Genomic DNA, 17,383 nt, shown 5'->3' with positions numbered 1-17,383 from the left:
GCACGTACATGGAAATTCTACGAGCGAGAGAAATTTCTCTCGTCGCTTGAGAAAAAAGCGCGTGCAAAGGATGACAAATAATAATTATTCACAATTTACAAGTGTTGCCATAAAAAATCAGCAACGCTTTTGTGGCTTTATGGAATGGAAGGTTTTCGATGAAGCTAGCGTTGATTACAAAATGTTGTGAAAAGAATGTTGTTTCATTATTTTTTTGCAAATCATTCAATGGTACTTTCAAATGACCAAATCCATCGAGATAAATCGATCGAGCATTATAGCTATATAAATCTAGTGAGTTCACAAGTTGTTGTTCGCTGCTTGCACTGCTCCATGCGTAGCAGTTACTAATACACTCGATGTGAGAAATAAAGTGTCGATATATGATACATGTTCTGATTTCAATCTGTGTCAATGTATTCGCAGTACAACTGTTGCGTTATCCTTTTCACACATTTATTGTGCGATTTTAGTGCAAAATTTGTGCGAATCGGGAAGTACAATGATTGTAAAAGACTTCAACTTTTGCGTGTATGTTGCGAAATAGCCTGTTTCTTCACGTGCAAAGTAGACGAACAAACTACAGTAGCTTCGGCACGATAACCGGTCTACAGCGCCATTTTAACCGTTACGCATCATGTTTCGACTTTGACGCCAGCCGCGAAGTACTGAAGAATCGATTCTTAAAATTAGCACGTAGCACTTAGATTAAGAAAATCAGTTGGGCCTGTTGATGTATTTTTTACAAATAAACAAATAAAAGAAATTGGATTTCGGGAAAATGGTACACAACCGATAACCATTATTATTCAGATGAAGCATTAATTTCAGCCTAATGGCATCGCGCCATGTTTCAAGGGCAGACATCTCAACGTATGTGTAAACAAGATAGCATATTACCGTGATTGTCATACACCTTTATCTGACAGCTGACAGTGGGCACAAATAAGTTTGAGCCCAGGACATGAGTTCATTGTCATTCACTATTAGAACACCAAAAAAATATGTGAAAATACTGCAGTTATTGTAGATTTTTCAAACTATGTATAATCTGTAGCATCTAGAACGATCATTTCGTCCATTGGTTCTTGAAGACCATATTCTCTACTACTAATCGTAATAATGCGAGTTCCATCTGCAGCCGTTGTAATAGTTGACTCTTTAGAGGACGGGATGTCGTCAGGCTCTACACCAGCCTTTATTCTCTGTAGTTTTTTCTCTTGCTCCTTATGTTCCTTCATTGATGCAAGTTCATCGGGATGTCTATTTTTTCGATGTGTATAAAAGTTAGTGGAACTAGCGAATGTGCGATCGCAAAAGTTACATTTGTAGTTGTGTTTTTCAATTCCGTGTTTGATCCCAATATGAACGGTTAGCGCTCGCTTGTGCTTGAATGTGCTGCCACATTTTTCGCAATAGAAAGGCCTTTCTTCTTGGTGGTGTGTAATCATGTGACGCCTGAGAAGTGATTGTTTTTTCGTCAAATAATTACATTGACCACAATGTAAATCTTCTTTAGAATGCAACTGCATATGAACTTTAAGGCAGCGACTATTCATCAGCCATTTGAAACACTCAGGACATTGCATTAGTCCTTTCTCTCGCGGTTGATGGATTGTGAGCATGTGTTCTTTTAAACCAGAACTTGTAGCAAATCTATTGGCGCAAATTTCACATACATGCGAGACTCTCGGAGCTTGCGGATTAACATGCACATTTTTCTTATGCGCGGACAGACCACCAGGAGTATCGTATCTGAAAATGTAAAGAACATGAGTACTAGAGTGGGGCGTCGTTATATGAAAAAAAAAGAAACTTGATAACACAAAGCCAGAACCACGCTTTTGTTTTCTTTAGATCCCCAAACAATCCCAAAGTTATCGGGAGTCGATTGGTTTTGTCTCCGCTTAGCGCATTGCATTTCTAATTTGTATGAAGATTTGTATAGGAAAACCTACTTTTTTGCATTTTCCATTCTAGAGGGCTCAAAATGGCATATACCATACGTTTCATGACTTCAAAAGGTAGTTTTTTTTATGCCTAACAAGTTTGCCGAACACAATAAAGAGCGAGGATGTCCCTAAAAAATGCTATAGCTTTCCAAAGTTGAGTATGTCGAATTATTTAAAATCATTTTTTCTGCCAACACTACTAATGTACCGGCGTCAGTATAGGATTTCCATCCACTGTTGCCAACTGTACAGATTTATCTGGAAATGTACAGATTTGCTCGGGTTTTTCGGTACAGATTCTGTACCGTACAGATTACAGATTTCGAGAAAAAGTACAGATAAGCACAGATTTTTTAGATGGTTAGAAAGGATTAGACAAAACTTTTTGGCCGACTCTGCAACGATACAATGGATGGGATCTTGCAATCCACGCACTTAGAATTTACTGCCAACTATCGGTAATTTGCTGCCGAGAATGGCACCACTCGGTTAAAAAACGGCAGTTGTTACATGTTTTCGTAAATCTCGATTTAACCAAACTAAAATGTTGGTACAAAATATTCGAAATATCGGTAGTGTTGCTGAATTATGGGTTTCATTGTTTTTTGGTTGAATTTTCAGGAGATTGAACCGCAATGGCTCTGCAATATGCTCTACCGAGCCCCATTCTAAAGTGCGCAAAAGTTTTGCTGAAAATCGAGCTAGTAATTCGGAATTAATATTAACTGAGTCAACGCAGTCCCAGTTTTCTCTGAACAATTCACGTTGAAATTGTATAAATATAGAAAATAAAAACTTTGAGCCAGTGGTACAGATTTTTCCCGGAAATAGTACAGATGAAAAAGATTTTTGCAGCTCCCAGTACAGATGAAAATGTGGCAACACTGTTTCCATCAGAAGTAACCTCTGCAAGGTTACAGAGGTTTCAGAAGTAAAGCATTAAGTAAGTGCCTCTTCAGGGAATTGTGATTGTGGCGTGGTGTTGGTAGGAGAAACGGGGTTTCGATAAGACTCCTTCCTCTTGACATACTAAGTCCCTCTTAGAATTAACCTGGCCAGAGAGGAACGTTAGGTGTAGCATCCCTCTAGGGAATTGTGGTTTGGCGATAATGGTAGGATAGAAAAAGGCTCGGTATAGTAGAGCAGTAAGCTTGAAACGAAAGGGTAACTCTCACACACAGGCACAGATATATGTAAATGAAAAGCGTATCATTTACTTCAATAGCGATACTGCCAATAATATGAAGTGCGGAGTACAGAAAACACCTGGGCAATATCACAATAGATCAAATGTCTCTGGTCGCAAAGTCGCACAGAAAAAAACCACTGCAACACGTTGTATATCCACCTACATATGCCTAGAATATCCACTAGGGTGTCCCAAAATAACGTTTTTTTTTTCAGATAGTCTGGTGGCTACTTCGGAAAATGATTGGTTCCGCGGCCGAATTCCCAGCACACATTTCTTCGAAGAGAAAAAAACTTCTTCATATACTTTCAATGAAGAAATTTTCTTCTCTTCAAAGAAACGTGTTCTCGGAATTCGGCCGCTGGTGTAACAAACAAAACACAGACAAACAGACGTGCCACTCGATGACGATTTCATCGACCAGAAAAATAACGATCATTCTGAAATTTTGCTTAGTGGGCAATAATGCCGCTAGTGTCTCTATAAGTGTTTATATTCATTATCAAAGAAAAAAACCGTTTAAGCGTGCACACCCATTAGCAAAGACAAAAACCGTTTTACGAAAACAAGTTAGTGAGCGATAAGCTCACATGGTGGCGCATGAGTGTAACGTTTCGAATAAGGACAAAGATTTTTCAGGATTTTTGTTCGAAGAAGCACGTCTGCTTGTCTGTGGAATATTGTAAAATGTGATACATTCTGTGAGAATTCGGTTCTCTACCTGAGGTGGGAAAGCAAACAGATTTGGATCAAGTAAGAGGGGAAGGGGGGGGGGGTGGTTGGTTGATGAGGAGCCTGAGAATAAACCCATGCTTAAGTCCTTTTCATAATCGAAAAAGTGGCCTGGTTTCTAACAAGATTCGGAAAGCGGACTCTGTAGCCTTTTGGATACCAGCTCCCCTATTGTTTGCTTGATCCAGCTTTGTGTATAAACTCGATATGACAGGTTACTTCTGATGGAAATCCTACTGACGCCGGTACATTGGTAGTGTTGGCAGAAAAAATGGTTTTCAGTATTTAATTCGACATATTCTACTTTGAACAGCTATAGATTTTTTTAGAGACATTCTAGCTCTTCAGTGTCTTTGGTAAAGTGGTTAGGCATCTAAAATACTATATGTACTTTAACGTAATTTAGTGCATCAATGAAGCATTACTGAGCTCTCCAGAAAGAGTAATGTAAATAAGTAGGTTTTCACATACAAATTTTCATACAATAAGAGACAAAATCAATTTACTTTCGGTAAGTTTAGGATTGTTTGGAGCACCGAAAGGAACCAAAAAATCTTGGTTCTGGAAAATCGATCACTTTGCCCCACCCTTATGGGTACCTATATGTTTTGATATTGTATATTAACATTACACTATCTGGTTCGTATTTGTACTATATGACTTACGTTTTTTTGCACGCAAGGCACTCATATACAACTCGTTCTTCAGGTGTTTTGTGTAAGTTGAGATGGACATGGAGTGCACGTTTCCAACAAAATCGCTTTGGGCAATGATTGCATGCGTATGGTTTTTGGTCTTCTGGTAAATGTGTTTGTCGATGTGAAATAAGAAACCGAGGTCTCGTGACCATATAACCGCAAATATCGCATCTGCAAGTTTAAATTTATGAATTAATTTCAAATAAAAATATTTTCTGCAAAATTTTAATTTATTCTGCGCGAACGCTCAATTTTGAATGTTTTCACTAGAATAGTATTACTTGAAGGCTTCCGGTTGAATATGACGAGCCATGTGCATTATAATTGCTGGATAGCGGAAAAATTTAGTTTGGCAGCATAGTACATGTCCCTCTTGGTTGTGGATAGTTTTTTGATGCGAAAATAGATCTGGAAAAGTTCTTCAACATAAAAAAGAAAAAAAAATTAGATAATGATTTACAAAGCACATTTTTGTTCACATATAATACAAAGCACATTCGTTGAATATATAGTTAAGTGGCATGTATTCATGAAATTGAAACTGTAGTATGTATTAATATGAGCTATGTCGGTTACAAGAATAGAATGGTAGTTTTTACACTACATTTTTATTTCACTTCACTTTTTAATTCTATCACTTTTTACTCATCACTTGCAAATGCGCATTCCAACGCTTACGTTAGATGGACTGTTCATCTAAGCACTGAAGAAAACGCTATGTAAGCTTTAAAATGCGCATTTGCAAGTGAAAAGATATAGAATTAATGATTTCAACTGCTCTTATAATTTTGTCGTGTATCTTAAAAAAAGCAGCTAACAGAAATATTACAGAACATTTAAGTTTGGATGGATTTAGTGCAAATTTAAATTATAAATTTCATTTAAATATTCTAATACAAGTATGCTTAATAATGATACTTTCTTTACAATTTTAATTTAACTTATATTATTTTTGGATACGTGAGTTCTGTAACTTTTTTCAACACCACTCATTAGCTTCTGCAAAGTAGGCATAACGTTGATCGATGAGGTACTTGGTTTTTCGCTACATTTCGTACTAATACTGAAGGATGCCACTTGTAGTAATCTGTTATCTTTCTGTCCATTGTGGGTTTAGCAGGCTCGGGTTCTCTACCACGTCTCGGGGCATTTGTAAACGTATACTCTTCACCATACTTTTGTAATGTAGTTTAGCTGCTCCGACACACACCTTCTTCTTTGTATAATTTTCTGATCCAAATACCACTCACGATGTCATATTTGTGCACAATTTGTTTTCTTAGGTCGGGAGAAAGGCCACGCATTGCGCAGATAAAAGTTGTGACAATTTTTTTTTACTTACTAATAGCGAATTTCTTTATTCCACCTGTTGTGAACGATACCACAGGGCATACAGTTCGCTCTCCGGGATCAGGCAAAACAATCACCAGCACACAGTTGGCTGCCCGGGATCAGGCGAAAAAATCACCAGCGCTGACGTTATCACCAGGGGCGCACCAGCCAGCAGAGCGACCGCGAGAAACAATAGAGAAGGTGACGGTGCAAGATCAGAAGTGGTGATTGTAGCGCAGTGATTTGCAGCGAAATTTATACAGGCTAATAAGATAGCACAATTTACATTCATTTTCATTAAATTAAGTAGTTCTAATCTAATAAAACTCGAAATAAGTAAGTCACATGAAAACGGTATTGGGAAAAATTAAATTAAAATAAAAATATAATCTATTAGGCATAAATAGACTAAAAGTAGTCTTGGAAATTCTTTGATAGATTAAATCGGTATTCAACCTATGTGAGTAAAACTAATTGAAATTCATTAAAACCCAAATTTATTGATGCACAAAAACAGTTTAAAATAGGATACAAGTTGCATTGGCGCTACGGATCTGTAACGGCATTATCTATCTGCAGGAGGAAAGGCAAATTTGGGTTTGTACACTATAATTGTAAGCCGAAACATTTATATCTTTAATTATAAGTAACTCAACCTAAATAAATAATTTGTAGCTTTGATCAGCTCCAGAAGAAGTGGCTGATTTCAATAACTTATATTTCTACAACCCGAACGAAATCAAAGAATTATAACCTCAAAGGATGGATTCTGCCGATGAGTCATCATGTATGCTATGCGATGCCCCCAATAGTGCATGTGATATGGTACAGTGTGATTCTTGCCATCAGTGGGCGCATTTTTTCTGCGTCGGGGTAACGAAGGCAATTGAAGATCGTGACTGGAACTGTAAAAAATGCACTAAAGAGTTGCTGGTTCCAAAAACGAACAAACAGTCGAAAAGGACTGGAAGCCAGAAATCCAAAAGTGATGGAGGGTCTGAGCACGAATTGAGTACGTCTTTCGCCACTTCATTACGAAAATTGGAAGAAGAGCAACGAATTAAGGAAAAAGAAATGGCAGAGGAAATGATTCTTCAAGAAAGAAGGTTAGAAATGGAGAGAATATTAAAGGAGAAAAAAAGACAGATGGAGACCAAACTTCTCGAAAAGCAATTGTCACAAGAAAGAGAATCGAAAAAGCAGCAATTGGAGGAAGAGCGGCAAATGTTAGAAAGACAGTTGGAAGAAGAAAAAACGTTTTTGGAGGAAAGGAAGAATATGCAGCAGGAATTTCAAGCAGCGAAACAGATGATTGCAGAGAAGTACGTTAGGCAAGGCATTACATTAAATAAAGATAGACATGAAGAAAGGGGTATGTTTTTTGGCGAAAAGATTGATTTTTGGATGCAAAAGCAAGGAGAAAATTCAAGACACGAACCCAAGAAAGGTGTAGAGGAGCAAAATTGTATTGATGAAATTGAGGCAGAAGACAGCGATCAGAATTCTGAGGGAAGTTCTGTGGTGAGTTACCATGATGATGTTCCGGAAAAGTACAGTACAGAGGAAACGCGAAACCGAAATAGAATTCGACAGCCTACGAAATTATCTGCAGAACATATAGCAGCTCGCCAGGCGATCTCGAAGCACTTACCCGTGTTCAAAGGTGAACCGGAGGTGTGGCCAATATTTATCAGTAGTTTCGAATTTACAACAGAAGCCTGTGGTTTTTCAAACTTAGACAACCTAAAACGACTACAAGATAGTCTGCAAGGGAATGCTCTAGAGGCGGTGCGTAGTAGATTGGTACTTCCAAGTTCAGTCCCGGACGTCATAGAAGACCTTCGCCGATTATTTGGGAAACCGGAAAAGCTGCTGAAAACCCTTCTCACAAAAGTACGCAATTCGCCAGCACCTAGAGCCGATCGTCTGGACACATTTATTCAGTTTGGGCTGACAGTAAAACAACTTTGCGACCACTTGGAAGCGGCAAATTTAAAGGAACACCTAAGCAATCCAATGTTAGTTCAAGAGTTGGTGGAAAAACTTCCTCCCAACTATCGGCTAGACTGGGTCCGATTCAAACGAGGGAAAAATGGAACGCCTCTCAGGATGTTTACTGACTTTATGAACGACATCGTATCCGACGTGTCCGAGGTGACAGAGTTTGTTCCTCCTGGTGTATGGGAATCGTCATCGCCGTCGTTCAGTAAAGCGAATACAAAACGGAAGGAGTTTATGCATGTGCATAATGCTGTATCCAGCAGAACCGAAGATCATTCAGACATTAAAGGAGTCAAACCATGTTGGGTCTGCAGAAGAACAGATCATAAACTCAGATTCTGCGACGATTTTAAACGGATGTCCTTGGTTAACAGGTTGAAAGTGGTAGAGAAAAATAAATTGTGTACGCTTTGTCTTAACAATCATGGGAAAAGTACATGCAATTTCAAAATTCGCTGCAATGTTGGTGGCTGCCGAGGCGGTCATCACCCATTGTTACATCGAGTTGAAGCAGCCGTTCAGATTTCAAATGTGAAATGCCACGCTCACGATCGAATAGGTCGATCGGTTATTTTCCGAATAGCACCAATTAGCCTACATGTTGGCGATCGCGTCGCCACCCTTCTGGCATTCTTTGACGAAGGGTCATCTGCTACGCTAATTGAGGAATCGGTGGCAAAGCAGTTGAATATTAAAGGAGTTGCAGAGCCTTTGGTGGTTACGTGGACTGGAAATGTTAAAAAATATGAAAATACATCAGTAAGAGCTAACGTAAAATTGTCTGCACAAGGATCTGACACCATGTTGCCATTGACAAATGTACGCACTGTGAAACAGTTAATGTTGCCTGAGCAAGATCTACAGTCTCAAGAACTAACAAATCGATACCCGCATCTTAGCAATATTCCCGTGGCAAATTATGAACGTTCTAGGCCCGGAATAATTATAGGTTTAGATAATTTACACATTTTCGCACCTCTTAACTCGCGCGTCGGTCCAGCAGGAGAGCCAATCGCTGTGTTCACGAAAATAGGCTGGATGATATACGGGCCTGAGCCCCGGAAAACGACTGCAGAAGTAAGCCTGAATTTTCATTCATACGAAGCGATAACGAATGAACGGCTTCACGATCTAATTCGAGAACAATATGTTGTAGAAAACTTAACCACTCCTTTCGAAGGCTTATTGGAATCTTCGGAGAATCAACGAGCACGAGCAATTCTCGAAGCCACTACAATTCGCGTTGATGACCGTTTCGAAACGGGTATGCTGTGGCGTGCTGATACGCGCCATTTTCCTGACAGTTACCCAATGGCTGTCCGAAGATTGATATCATTGGAGAAAAAGCTGGACAGGGATCCAGAATTGTTTCAGAGCGTACATCAGCAGATTCGAAAAGGAGCGCTAGGGTGTGTTGCATACTTTCGAGCGATTGTGGAAGGAAATGTGCGATGCGTGCTGGTGGCAAGCCGCGTGAAAGTCGCACCATTAAAACCTGTCTCTATCCCTCGTCTAGAGTTGCAAGCAGCAGTCATAGGAGCCCGGCTGGCATCCGCAGTACGAAAAAATCATTCTTTCGATACTGAAACGCAATTCTTCTGGTCGGATTCAACCACTGTTCTCTCGTGGATCAGGTCAGACCATCGTCGTTATAAAGAGTACGTAGGACATCGCGTGGGTGAAATTTTATCCATCAGCCGGCTGCCTGAATGGAAATGGATTCCCACAAAACTGAACGTGGCCGATCAACTGACGAAATGGACTAGGGACCCGGAGATGAACGCTGCTTCCACTTGGTTCAATGGACCAGATTTCATGTACCTTGGAGAAGAAAACTGGCCGAAGCAAAGGGCGGTTCAGGCTGAAACAGAGGAAGAAATAAAAGTGCATCTTATGATTCACGATGTTGAGGTGCCAGCAGCAGTTATAAAAGTCGAGCGTATATCAAAATGGAACATCTTGGTTCGAACGTTAGCAAGCGTCTATCGGTTCCTGTCGAACTGTAAAAGGAAAATAAATCGTTCACCACTAGAAACGTTGAGAGCTTCGCTTAGACAAGCGAATCTTCTAAAATCAATAAAATATCCAGTAGTAATAACCCCCTTAAAACAGCAAGAACTAGGAAAGGCAGAACAGACGCTTTTCAAAATGGCACAAATTGCTGTTTTTGAGCCTGAATTTAAAATTCTCAAAAAGAACGCAGAATTACCGATGGAAAAGTGGTTGAAGCTAGAAAAATCTAGCTTGCTTTATAAACTTACTCCGTTAGTCGACGGCCAAGGAATTATTCGTTCTGAAGGCCGTACTGGTAGGGCCGAGTTTTTGCCATTCGACTTAAGGTTTCCTATCATACTACCAAAGGATCATATCATTACAGCAAAACTCGTCCAGCATTTTCATGAAAAATTTGGACATGGTGGGCGTGAAACGGTTAAAAATGAACTTAGGCAGCGTTTCTTGATACCGAAAGTAGGAGCAGTAATTGCAAAAGTTGCCAAGACGTGCGTTTGGTGTAAGGTAAAGCGAAATCACCCGGCGACTCCTAGAATGGCAGCTCTTCCTGTTCAAAGACTTATGCCCTACCTGCGCTGTTTCAGCTACGTGGGTGTGGACTATTTGGGGCCGTTCACGGTAGTTGTGAACAGGCACAGTGAAAAACGGTGGATCGTCTTATTCACATGTTTAGTAGTACGAGCAGTTCATCTGGAAGTAGCTCATTCGCTGACTACACAATCCTGTCTCATGGCAATTCGCCGTTTCATCTGCCGACGTGGTCCCCCCTTAGAATTTTTTTCTGATAATGGGACGAACTTGAAGGGTACGAGCAAAGAGTCAAAGGCGAATATGCAGGCAATTGGAGAAGAGAGTGCCAATGAATTCACTTCAGCTCGTACGAAGTGGACATTTAGCCCCCCAGCTACCCCCCATATGGGTGGGGTGTGGGAAAGACTTGTCCGGTCAGTAAAGGCAGTCTTGTCAGTTCTAGATGATGGACGACGATTAACAGATGAAGTTTTATTAACATCAATAACCGAAGCTGAGGATATAGTGAACTCGCGTCCTCTTGTCTACGCATCACAGGAATCGGAGGAGGCGTTGACACCAAATAATTTTCTTCGGGGAGTGTCCCCCAATGAACCACGGCAAGGAACACCCCCCACGTATCCGGCAAAAGCTTTGAGAGATTCATTTCATCGATCGCAGCAGTTGACTGAAGAAATGTGGAAAAAATGGATTCGTGAATACGTTCCGTCAATTAGTGGACGGCCAAAATGGTTTGCTGAATCCAAAAATTTGCAAGTAGGCGATCTTGTATACGTCGTAGAAGGTAATAAACGAAAGTGTTGGGTCCGTGGAATCGTCGAAAACCCAATAGTGTCGGGTGACGGGAGAGTTCGGCAAGCGTGGATTCGAACCAATAGCGGTCTCTGCAAGCGAGCAGCGACGAACCTGGCTGTCTTAGAGATAACTGATAGTGACACTGAACCGGAAGTGGCCTCCGGTACAGGATCACGGGCCGGGGCATGTTGTGAACGATACCACAGGGCATACAGTTCGCTCTCCGGGATCAGGCAAAACAATCACCAGCACACAGTTGGCTGCCCGGGATCAGGCGAAAAAATCACCAGCGCTGACGTTATCACCAGGGGCGCACCAGCCAGCAGAGCGACCGCGAGAACAATAGAGAAGGTGACGGTGCAAGATCAGAAGTGGTGATTGTAGCGCAGTGATTTGCAGCGAAATTTATACAGGCTAATAAGAAAGCACAATTTACATTCATTTTCATTAAATTAAGTAGTTCTAATCTAATAAAACTCGAAATAAGTAAGTCACATGAAAACGGTATTGGGAAAAATTAAATTAAAATAAAAATATAATCTATTAGGCATAAATAGACTAAAAGTAGTCTTGGAAAATCTTTGATAGATTAAATCGGTATTCAACCTATGTGAGTAAAACTAATTGAAATTCATTAAAACCCAAATTTATTGATGCACAAAAACAGTTTAAAATAGGATACAAGTTGCATTGGCGCTACGGATCTGTAACGGCATTATCTATCTGCAGGAGGAAAGGCAAATTTGGGTTTGTACACTATAATTGTAAGCCGAAACATTTATATCTTTAATTATAAGTAACTCAACCTAAATAAATAATTTGTAGCTTTGATCAGCTCCAGAAGAAGTGGCTGATTTCAATAACTTATATTTCTACAACCCGAACACCACCAGCTCACCTCGTTTTGACCTGGGAGCGACCTAACTGCTGTCAAAACACTTCTTTGTTCGCTCGATTTTGACCCAGTATCTGGCGTGCTGCCCGAAGCGCACTGTGAAATTTGTTAGCTTCAACCCACCACCGCACGTGCTTAGTTCGTAAACAATTATCTGGTATCTCTTTCTTACTTGCGTCGTGAATCGCGATGCCGTTTCTTTATTCCTCGGCAGATTTCCCCTTATCCAGTGGAATAAAGAAATTCGCTATAAAACTAATCCAGCATATAATTTATCTTTTGAACGAAATTACTGAAAAATCGGCTCTTTACGAATGCGTACCGCGATTCTTGGCATAAAATGGCATCTGTCCCGAGATTATAGTTCTCATCCCTATAAAAACCTGATCTCCGCAAATATTAGAATAAAGACAAAGTTAAATTGTTCAAGATAACACCCGATTATTATATCTTCCGAAATCCTTTTTAAATCGTTGGCTGTTCGTTCGAGTAATCGCGATAGTTACCAGCGTTGCAATCGAAGTTCTCACAAATTCATGGCGGTCCCAATCTCGGCATATTTTTGGCAATTTGTGCCAAATTCAGCGGAATTTTTAAAATGCGTAGAAAACAGAACGCAGCCAAAGTTTGGCTGAAAACTGCACGTTACTTGGAAATGCGGTTAATCGTTAGTGTATTAATAATTACCGGAACAGCCTGTAGGACCTAGTGTAGGTTATGAATTTTTCGAAACCGAAATGCATAAAACATCGAGATTTGATGTCATCTCAAAAATAACGTTTTTACACAGTTCGACTTTCTTGAGCTTTGAATATGGTTGGTTAATGACTGGACCAAAGGCGCATAACAGTTCCCACTAGTGAACCTCAGCCTTCCAGCTACCTTCTCGTGGTACCAACTGATGTGCGAGTAACCAGTGGAAAGATCGGGTAACCAACCCTGGTGGGACTGCTGGTCGCATGCTGACAGGGGGCGGGGCTTCCTTCCTCGGAAGGGAGTTTCCTGGGATCGACACCAACAGAAGCTTTCTAAGTATCGCAGTGTCCTTCTCAAGTCCTGGTAGTGCCCTGGAGTCTAAACAATAGCCCTCCTGTGACATAGTGGGGTTGGTCGCTGGCCTTGCAAGCCGGCACCATTAAAAAACAACAGCAACGAACGCAATAACGGTAATTACGGACCGGAACAATCGGCTAGGACCTAGGCAACGAAAACGGACTAACGATTGGATTCTCGGAACACGGAACTGCCGATCTCTCAACTTCCTAGAAAGTACCCGCGTGCTTTCCGAGGGATTGAAGACGCAAGTTCAACATCGTAGCGCTGCAGGAGGTATGCTGGAAGGGGACGATGGTGCGTACGTACAGGGATGGTCACACCATCTACCAGAGTTGTGGAAGCACACATGAGCTGGAAACAGTTTTTATAGTGATGGGAGGGATGCAGAAGCGGGTGATCGGGTGGTGGCCAATCAGCCCTAGAATGTGCAGGTTGAGGATCATAGCCCACACCTCGGAAGTACCGATGACGACAAGGACGAATTCTACGCGCAGTTGGGGAGTAAATATGACCGCTGCCCAAAACATGATGGTTGGCCAGGAGGAGAAGTACAGACCGGTAATTGGACGATCCAGTGCACACCAGCTGACGAATGAGAATGGCCTCGGACTAATCGACTTTGCCACCACCAAGAACATGGCCATACGTAGCACCTTCTTCCAGCATAGCCTCCAACATACTCACCTGGAGATCACCGAATAGAACAGAAACACAAATCGACCACGTTTTGATAGATGGTCGGCACTTCTCGGACATTATCGACGTCAGATCACATCGAGGCGCTAACATCGATTCGGATCACTACCTAGTGATGGTTAAGATACGCCAAAAACTATCCGTTGTGAATAACATACGGTACCGTCGCCCGCCACGGTATAATCTTGCGCGACTGAAGCAAAACGACATCGCAACACAGTACGCTTCATCGCTCGAAGCTGCTCTGCCAGAAGAGGGAGAGCTTGAAGAAGCCCTTCTAGGGGATCGCTGGGATGCCGTGAAAATAGCTATCAGCAGTGCTGCGGAGGAAATCCTGGGACACGTGCAACCGAATCGACGTAACGAGTGGTTTGACGAAGAATGTCGGCAGATTTTGGACGAGAAGAACGCAGCGCGGGCAACAATGCTGCGTAGAGCCACCCGTCAGAATGTGGAGCGATGTAGACTAAAACGGAGGCAGCAAGTCCAACTCTTCAAGGAAAAAAAGCGTCTCCAGGAAAAGGAGGAATGTGAAGAGCTCGAGCAGCTGTACCGCACACACAAAACACGAAAGTTCTACCAAAAACTCAACGCATCCCGCAGAGGCTTTGTCCCACGATCCGAAATGTGTAGCGATAAGAATGGAGGCATTTTGACGGATGATCGTGAGGTGATCGAAAAATGGAAGCAGCACAACGATTAACAGCTGAATAGCGTGCGAGCTTGAGACCACAACAGGAGACGCCTGTTACCATTAGCCAGCAGGTTTGTAGGAAGCTGCCAGACCGGCTCCATGAAAGGACGGTCTACGACTGACCAAATCTTTACACTACGGCAGATCTTCCAAAAGTGCCGTGAGTTTAGAGTCCCTGCACACCATCTTTTCGTCGATTTTAAAGCCGCATACGATACAATAAACCAACAAGAGCTATGGAAAATTCTCGACGAAAACGGCTTTCCGGGGAAGCTGACAAAACTGATTAAGGCTACGATGGAGGATGTGAAAATTTCGGGTGGAACGTCGGACCCATTCGAGTCTCACAGGGGGCTCCGACAAGGTGATGGTCTCTCCTGCATATTGTTTAACGTCGCGCTAGAGGGTGTTATGAGACGAGCGGGGTCCCCAAGGCTAAGCGTGCGATATTGTTTTTTTTTGTTTATATATATATATATATATATATATATATATATATATATATATATATATATATATATATATATATATATATATATATATATATATATATATATATATATATATATATATATATATATATATATATATATATATATATATATATATATATATATATATATATATATATATATATATATATATATATAAATATCTGAGCTATATATCGAATCTTAGTTTTAGAACTTACTTGAAACGTTTGGGTCTGCCTTCACATATATCGCATAACAGATTGTAGAAACTAAGAAAAAAAAAATAAAATAAAAATAAATTACGCTATTGGACCAGTGAAGGACCTTGCTGTGTAATACTTATTTATCATTTGCATTAATTCCTTTCCTTTTACTGTTAACAGTCCGTCCTGTATGATCTTTGTTGGAAATTTTTCCATTGTTTCTGCTGCTGGCCATTCTTCATTGTCAGAATCACGTGCGGGAAACTCATTCTCACTTTCGCCTTCGCTCATCTCTTCGGCAGTATGATTTGCTACTTTTGTTTGATTTGACTGCACATATGTTTCTAATGCCTTTGAAGCCGGTAGTTTAGTAGCATTCGTAGAGCTTGCACTTATTAACGATTCATCATTATCTTGTTGAAGAAATTTGGATTCTGTGACATTTCGAAGATTTTCAGGATATTTCACATTGAAACTTTTATGTTTTACATGGTTTTCGTCACCGCTTTCCATTTGGTTTTCTTTTTGATATTTTGTTTTTCGGTTTCTGGACACTATATTTCTACGAGTGCTCTTTCTTATTTCAAACACTTCTACTAATGATTCAGTTTTATCCTTTTGTAGTGTGCTCATTTGCCTGCTTTGCTTATCAAAATTCGTAAGATTAGCGCTAGATTCGGTCTTCACTACCAAAAACGAATCATCAGCTTTATGTGAAGGGATTAGTTGAATGGTAGCATACTCATCTTTTGCTTTCCCATCATGTTCGGATTCAACTGGTAAATATTCCCCCAATGCATCATGTGTATCATTTCGCTTTCCATTTATCTCAATAACATATTTCATGTAGCAATCCTTTAATAACTTTTGCTGAATCTCATTGATTTTCGTGTGAAATATGTGAAACGAATCTAACTGCTGTGAGCACATCCAGCAGATTACTTTCGGTAGTTGATCCTCGGGTGTTACCAAGAGATATAGGTAGCGATTTATTTTACTAACGTATGATGTTGCCTTTCCTTGTATAGTGTAGATACTGACGAGATCAGGAGAGTTACACCCACAAAGTCGGCAATATGAATCCATCATTCTGTAACATCCACTAGTTTTCTAGTCCCACTACAATGAATGAGAAACACTTAATACAATATTATATCTTTAATTTTCATCAGTGATTACAATTATGTTTGTAAATAAAGGCCAGTGCAGTCGGATTTGCGGATTTTGCCTTATTATTTTGCAGAATCCATCTGCGAAGAAACGGCTGCATTCTACCAGCGTCAAGCTACGCACAAAAAGCCTATTCAAGCACCAAAATTTTTCCAGGGCGATAAGCCGAGACACAAACCAACAGCGTCAAGCTACGCACAAAAAGCCTGTTCAAGCACCAAAAATTTAGACACAAGAAGCGACATCTAGTATTTATCTAAGGAACTAAAAAAAATACCTAATTTTTTTTCTAGCATTTCTGTACGTAGCAGAGGCACAAACCAATTTTTTGAGTTTTAAAAGCACCATCTAGTAACCCAGCTACGCACAAAAAGCCGCTTCAAGCACAAAAATCCAATTCAAGCGAAAAATTGTAATCATTATCGTCAAAAATAACTTAGATTGCCATTTAATAAAATTCAATTAATTATGGTAACTCTAAACTATTAAAAGCATCATTTTAATATCAACATGCGAATGCATTGCCAAAAATGTCATCTGTGAGATATTTTCCGATTTTAATTGAAAAGTTCAATGTTTTATATTGTACCGTCACGTTTGAAAAAGTTATTCAAAATTTTTTATATGAAACATGAAAAAGCACATCAACGGCACCACCCCAGATATGTTCTGCATACCCTGGCCCATCACCATGTCAAATATTAGGTTTGAAAGCAGGGTCTGAGGCGAGCTATTGAATTTTGAATATGTCTCATTTTGTACCGCCATACTTGATAAAGTAATTCGAAAATTTTTATATGAAACATGAAAAAGCACATCAACGGCACCACCCCAGATATGTTCTGCATACCCTGGCCCATCACCATGTCAAATATTAGGTTTGAAAGCAGGGTTTGAGCCGAGCTATTGAATTTTGAATATGTCTCATTTTGTACCGCCATACTTGATAAAGT

General features: G+C 40.4%; 2 protein-coding genes and 1 long non-coding RNA gene across 3 annotated transcripts; 1 reads left to right on the top strand and 2 right to left on the bottom strand.

The window, feature by feature from the left end:
* Positions 1–802: 802 nt before the first annotated feature.
* LOC129723062 (zinc finger protein 675-like) lies at positions 803–16,557 on the bottom strand. Its single transcript, XM_055677016.1, has 6 exons — positions 16,440–16,557; positions 15,397–16,379; positions 15,276–15,326; positions 4,853–4,990; positions 4,539–4,742; positions 803–1,755 (listed from the first exon to the last, which is right to left on the bottom strand). The coding sequence occupies exons 2-6, from the start codon at positions 16,347–16,349 to the stop codon at positions 1,041–1,043; spliced, it is 2,061 nt and encodes a 686-aa protein (XP_055532991.1). The 5' UTR covers positions 16,350–16,379; positions 16,440–16,557; the 3' UTR covers positions 803–1,040.
* Positions 4,109–12,569, top strand: LOC129723054 (uncharacterized). The gene is made up of 2 exons (XM_055677004.1): positions 4,109–4,328; positions 4,395–12,569. The coding sequence occupies exon 2, from the start codon at positions 6,666–6,668 to the stop codon at positions 11,619–11,621; it is 4,956 nt and encodes a 1,651-aa protein (XP_055532979.1). The 5' UTR covers positions 4,109–4,328; positions 4,395–6,665; the 3' UTR covers positions 11,622–12,569.
* Positions 5,016–15,035, bottom strand: LOC129723068 (uncharacterized). The gene is made up of 2 exons (XR_008727712.1): positions 12,134–15,035; positions 5,016–5,937 (listed from the first exon to the last, which is right to left on the bottom strand). It is a non-coding gene; the product is annotated as an uncharacterized LOC129723068 (long non-coding RNA).
* Positions 16,558–17,383: the final 826 nt, after the last annotated feature.

Source organism: Wyeomyia smithii, chromosome 1 (assembly GCF_029784165.1).
Source record: "Wyeomyia smithii strain HCP4-BCI-WySm-NY-G18 chromosome 1, ASM2978416v1, whole genome shotgun sequence".
Classification (NCBI taxonomy): domain Eukaryota; kingdom Metazoa; phylum Arthropoda; class Insecta; order Diptera; family Culicidae; genus Wyeomyia; species Wyeomyia smithii.
The sequence above is the reverse complement of the archived record's forward strand: the minus strand, read 5'-3'. Positions and strand labels throughout refer to the sequence as shown.

What these genes read in the sequence shown, in the direction of transcription:
- LOC129723062 (XM_055677016.1), bottom strand. Translation starts at nt 16,349, where the DNA reads ATGATGGATTCATATTGCCGACTTTGTGGGTGTAACTCTCCTGATCTC. An exon ending in GGCAGACCCAAACGTTTCAA is followed by an intron (nt 4,991 to 15,275) that starts GTAAGTTCTAAA and finishes TTTATGTTGAAG; the next exon opens with AACTTTTCCAGATCTATTTT. An exon ending in ATTCAACCGGAAGCCTTCAA is followed by an intron (nt 4,743 to 4,852) that starts GTAATACTATTC and finishes TTAAACTTGCAG; the next exon opens with ATGCGATATTTGCGGTTATA.
- LOC129723054 (XM_055677004.1), top strand. Translation starts at nt 6,666, where the DNA reads ATGGATTCTGCCGATGAGTCATCATGTATGCTATGCGATGCCCCCAAT.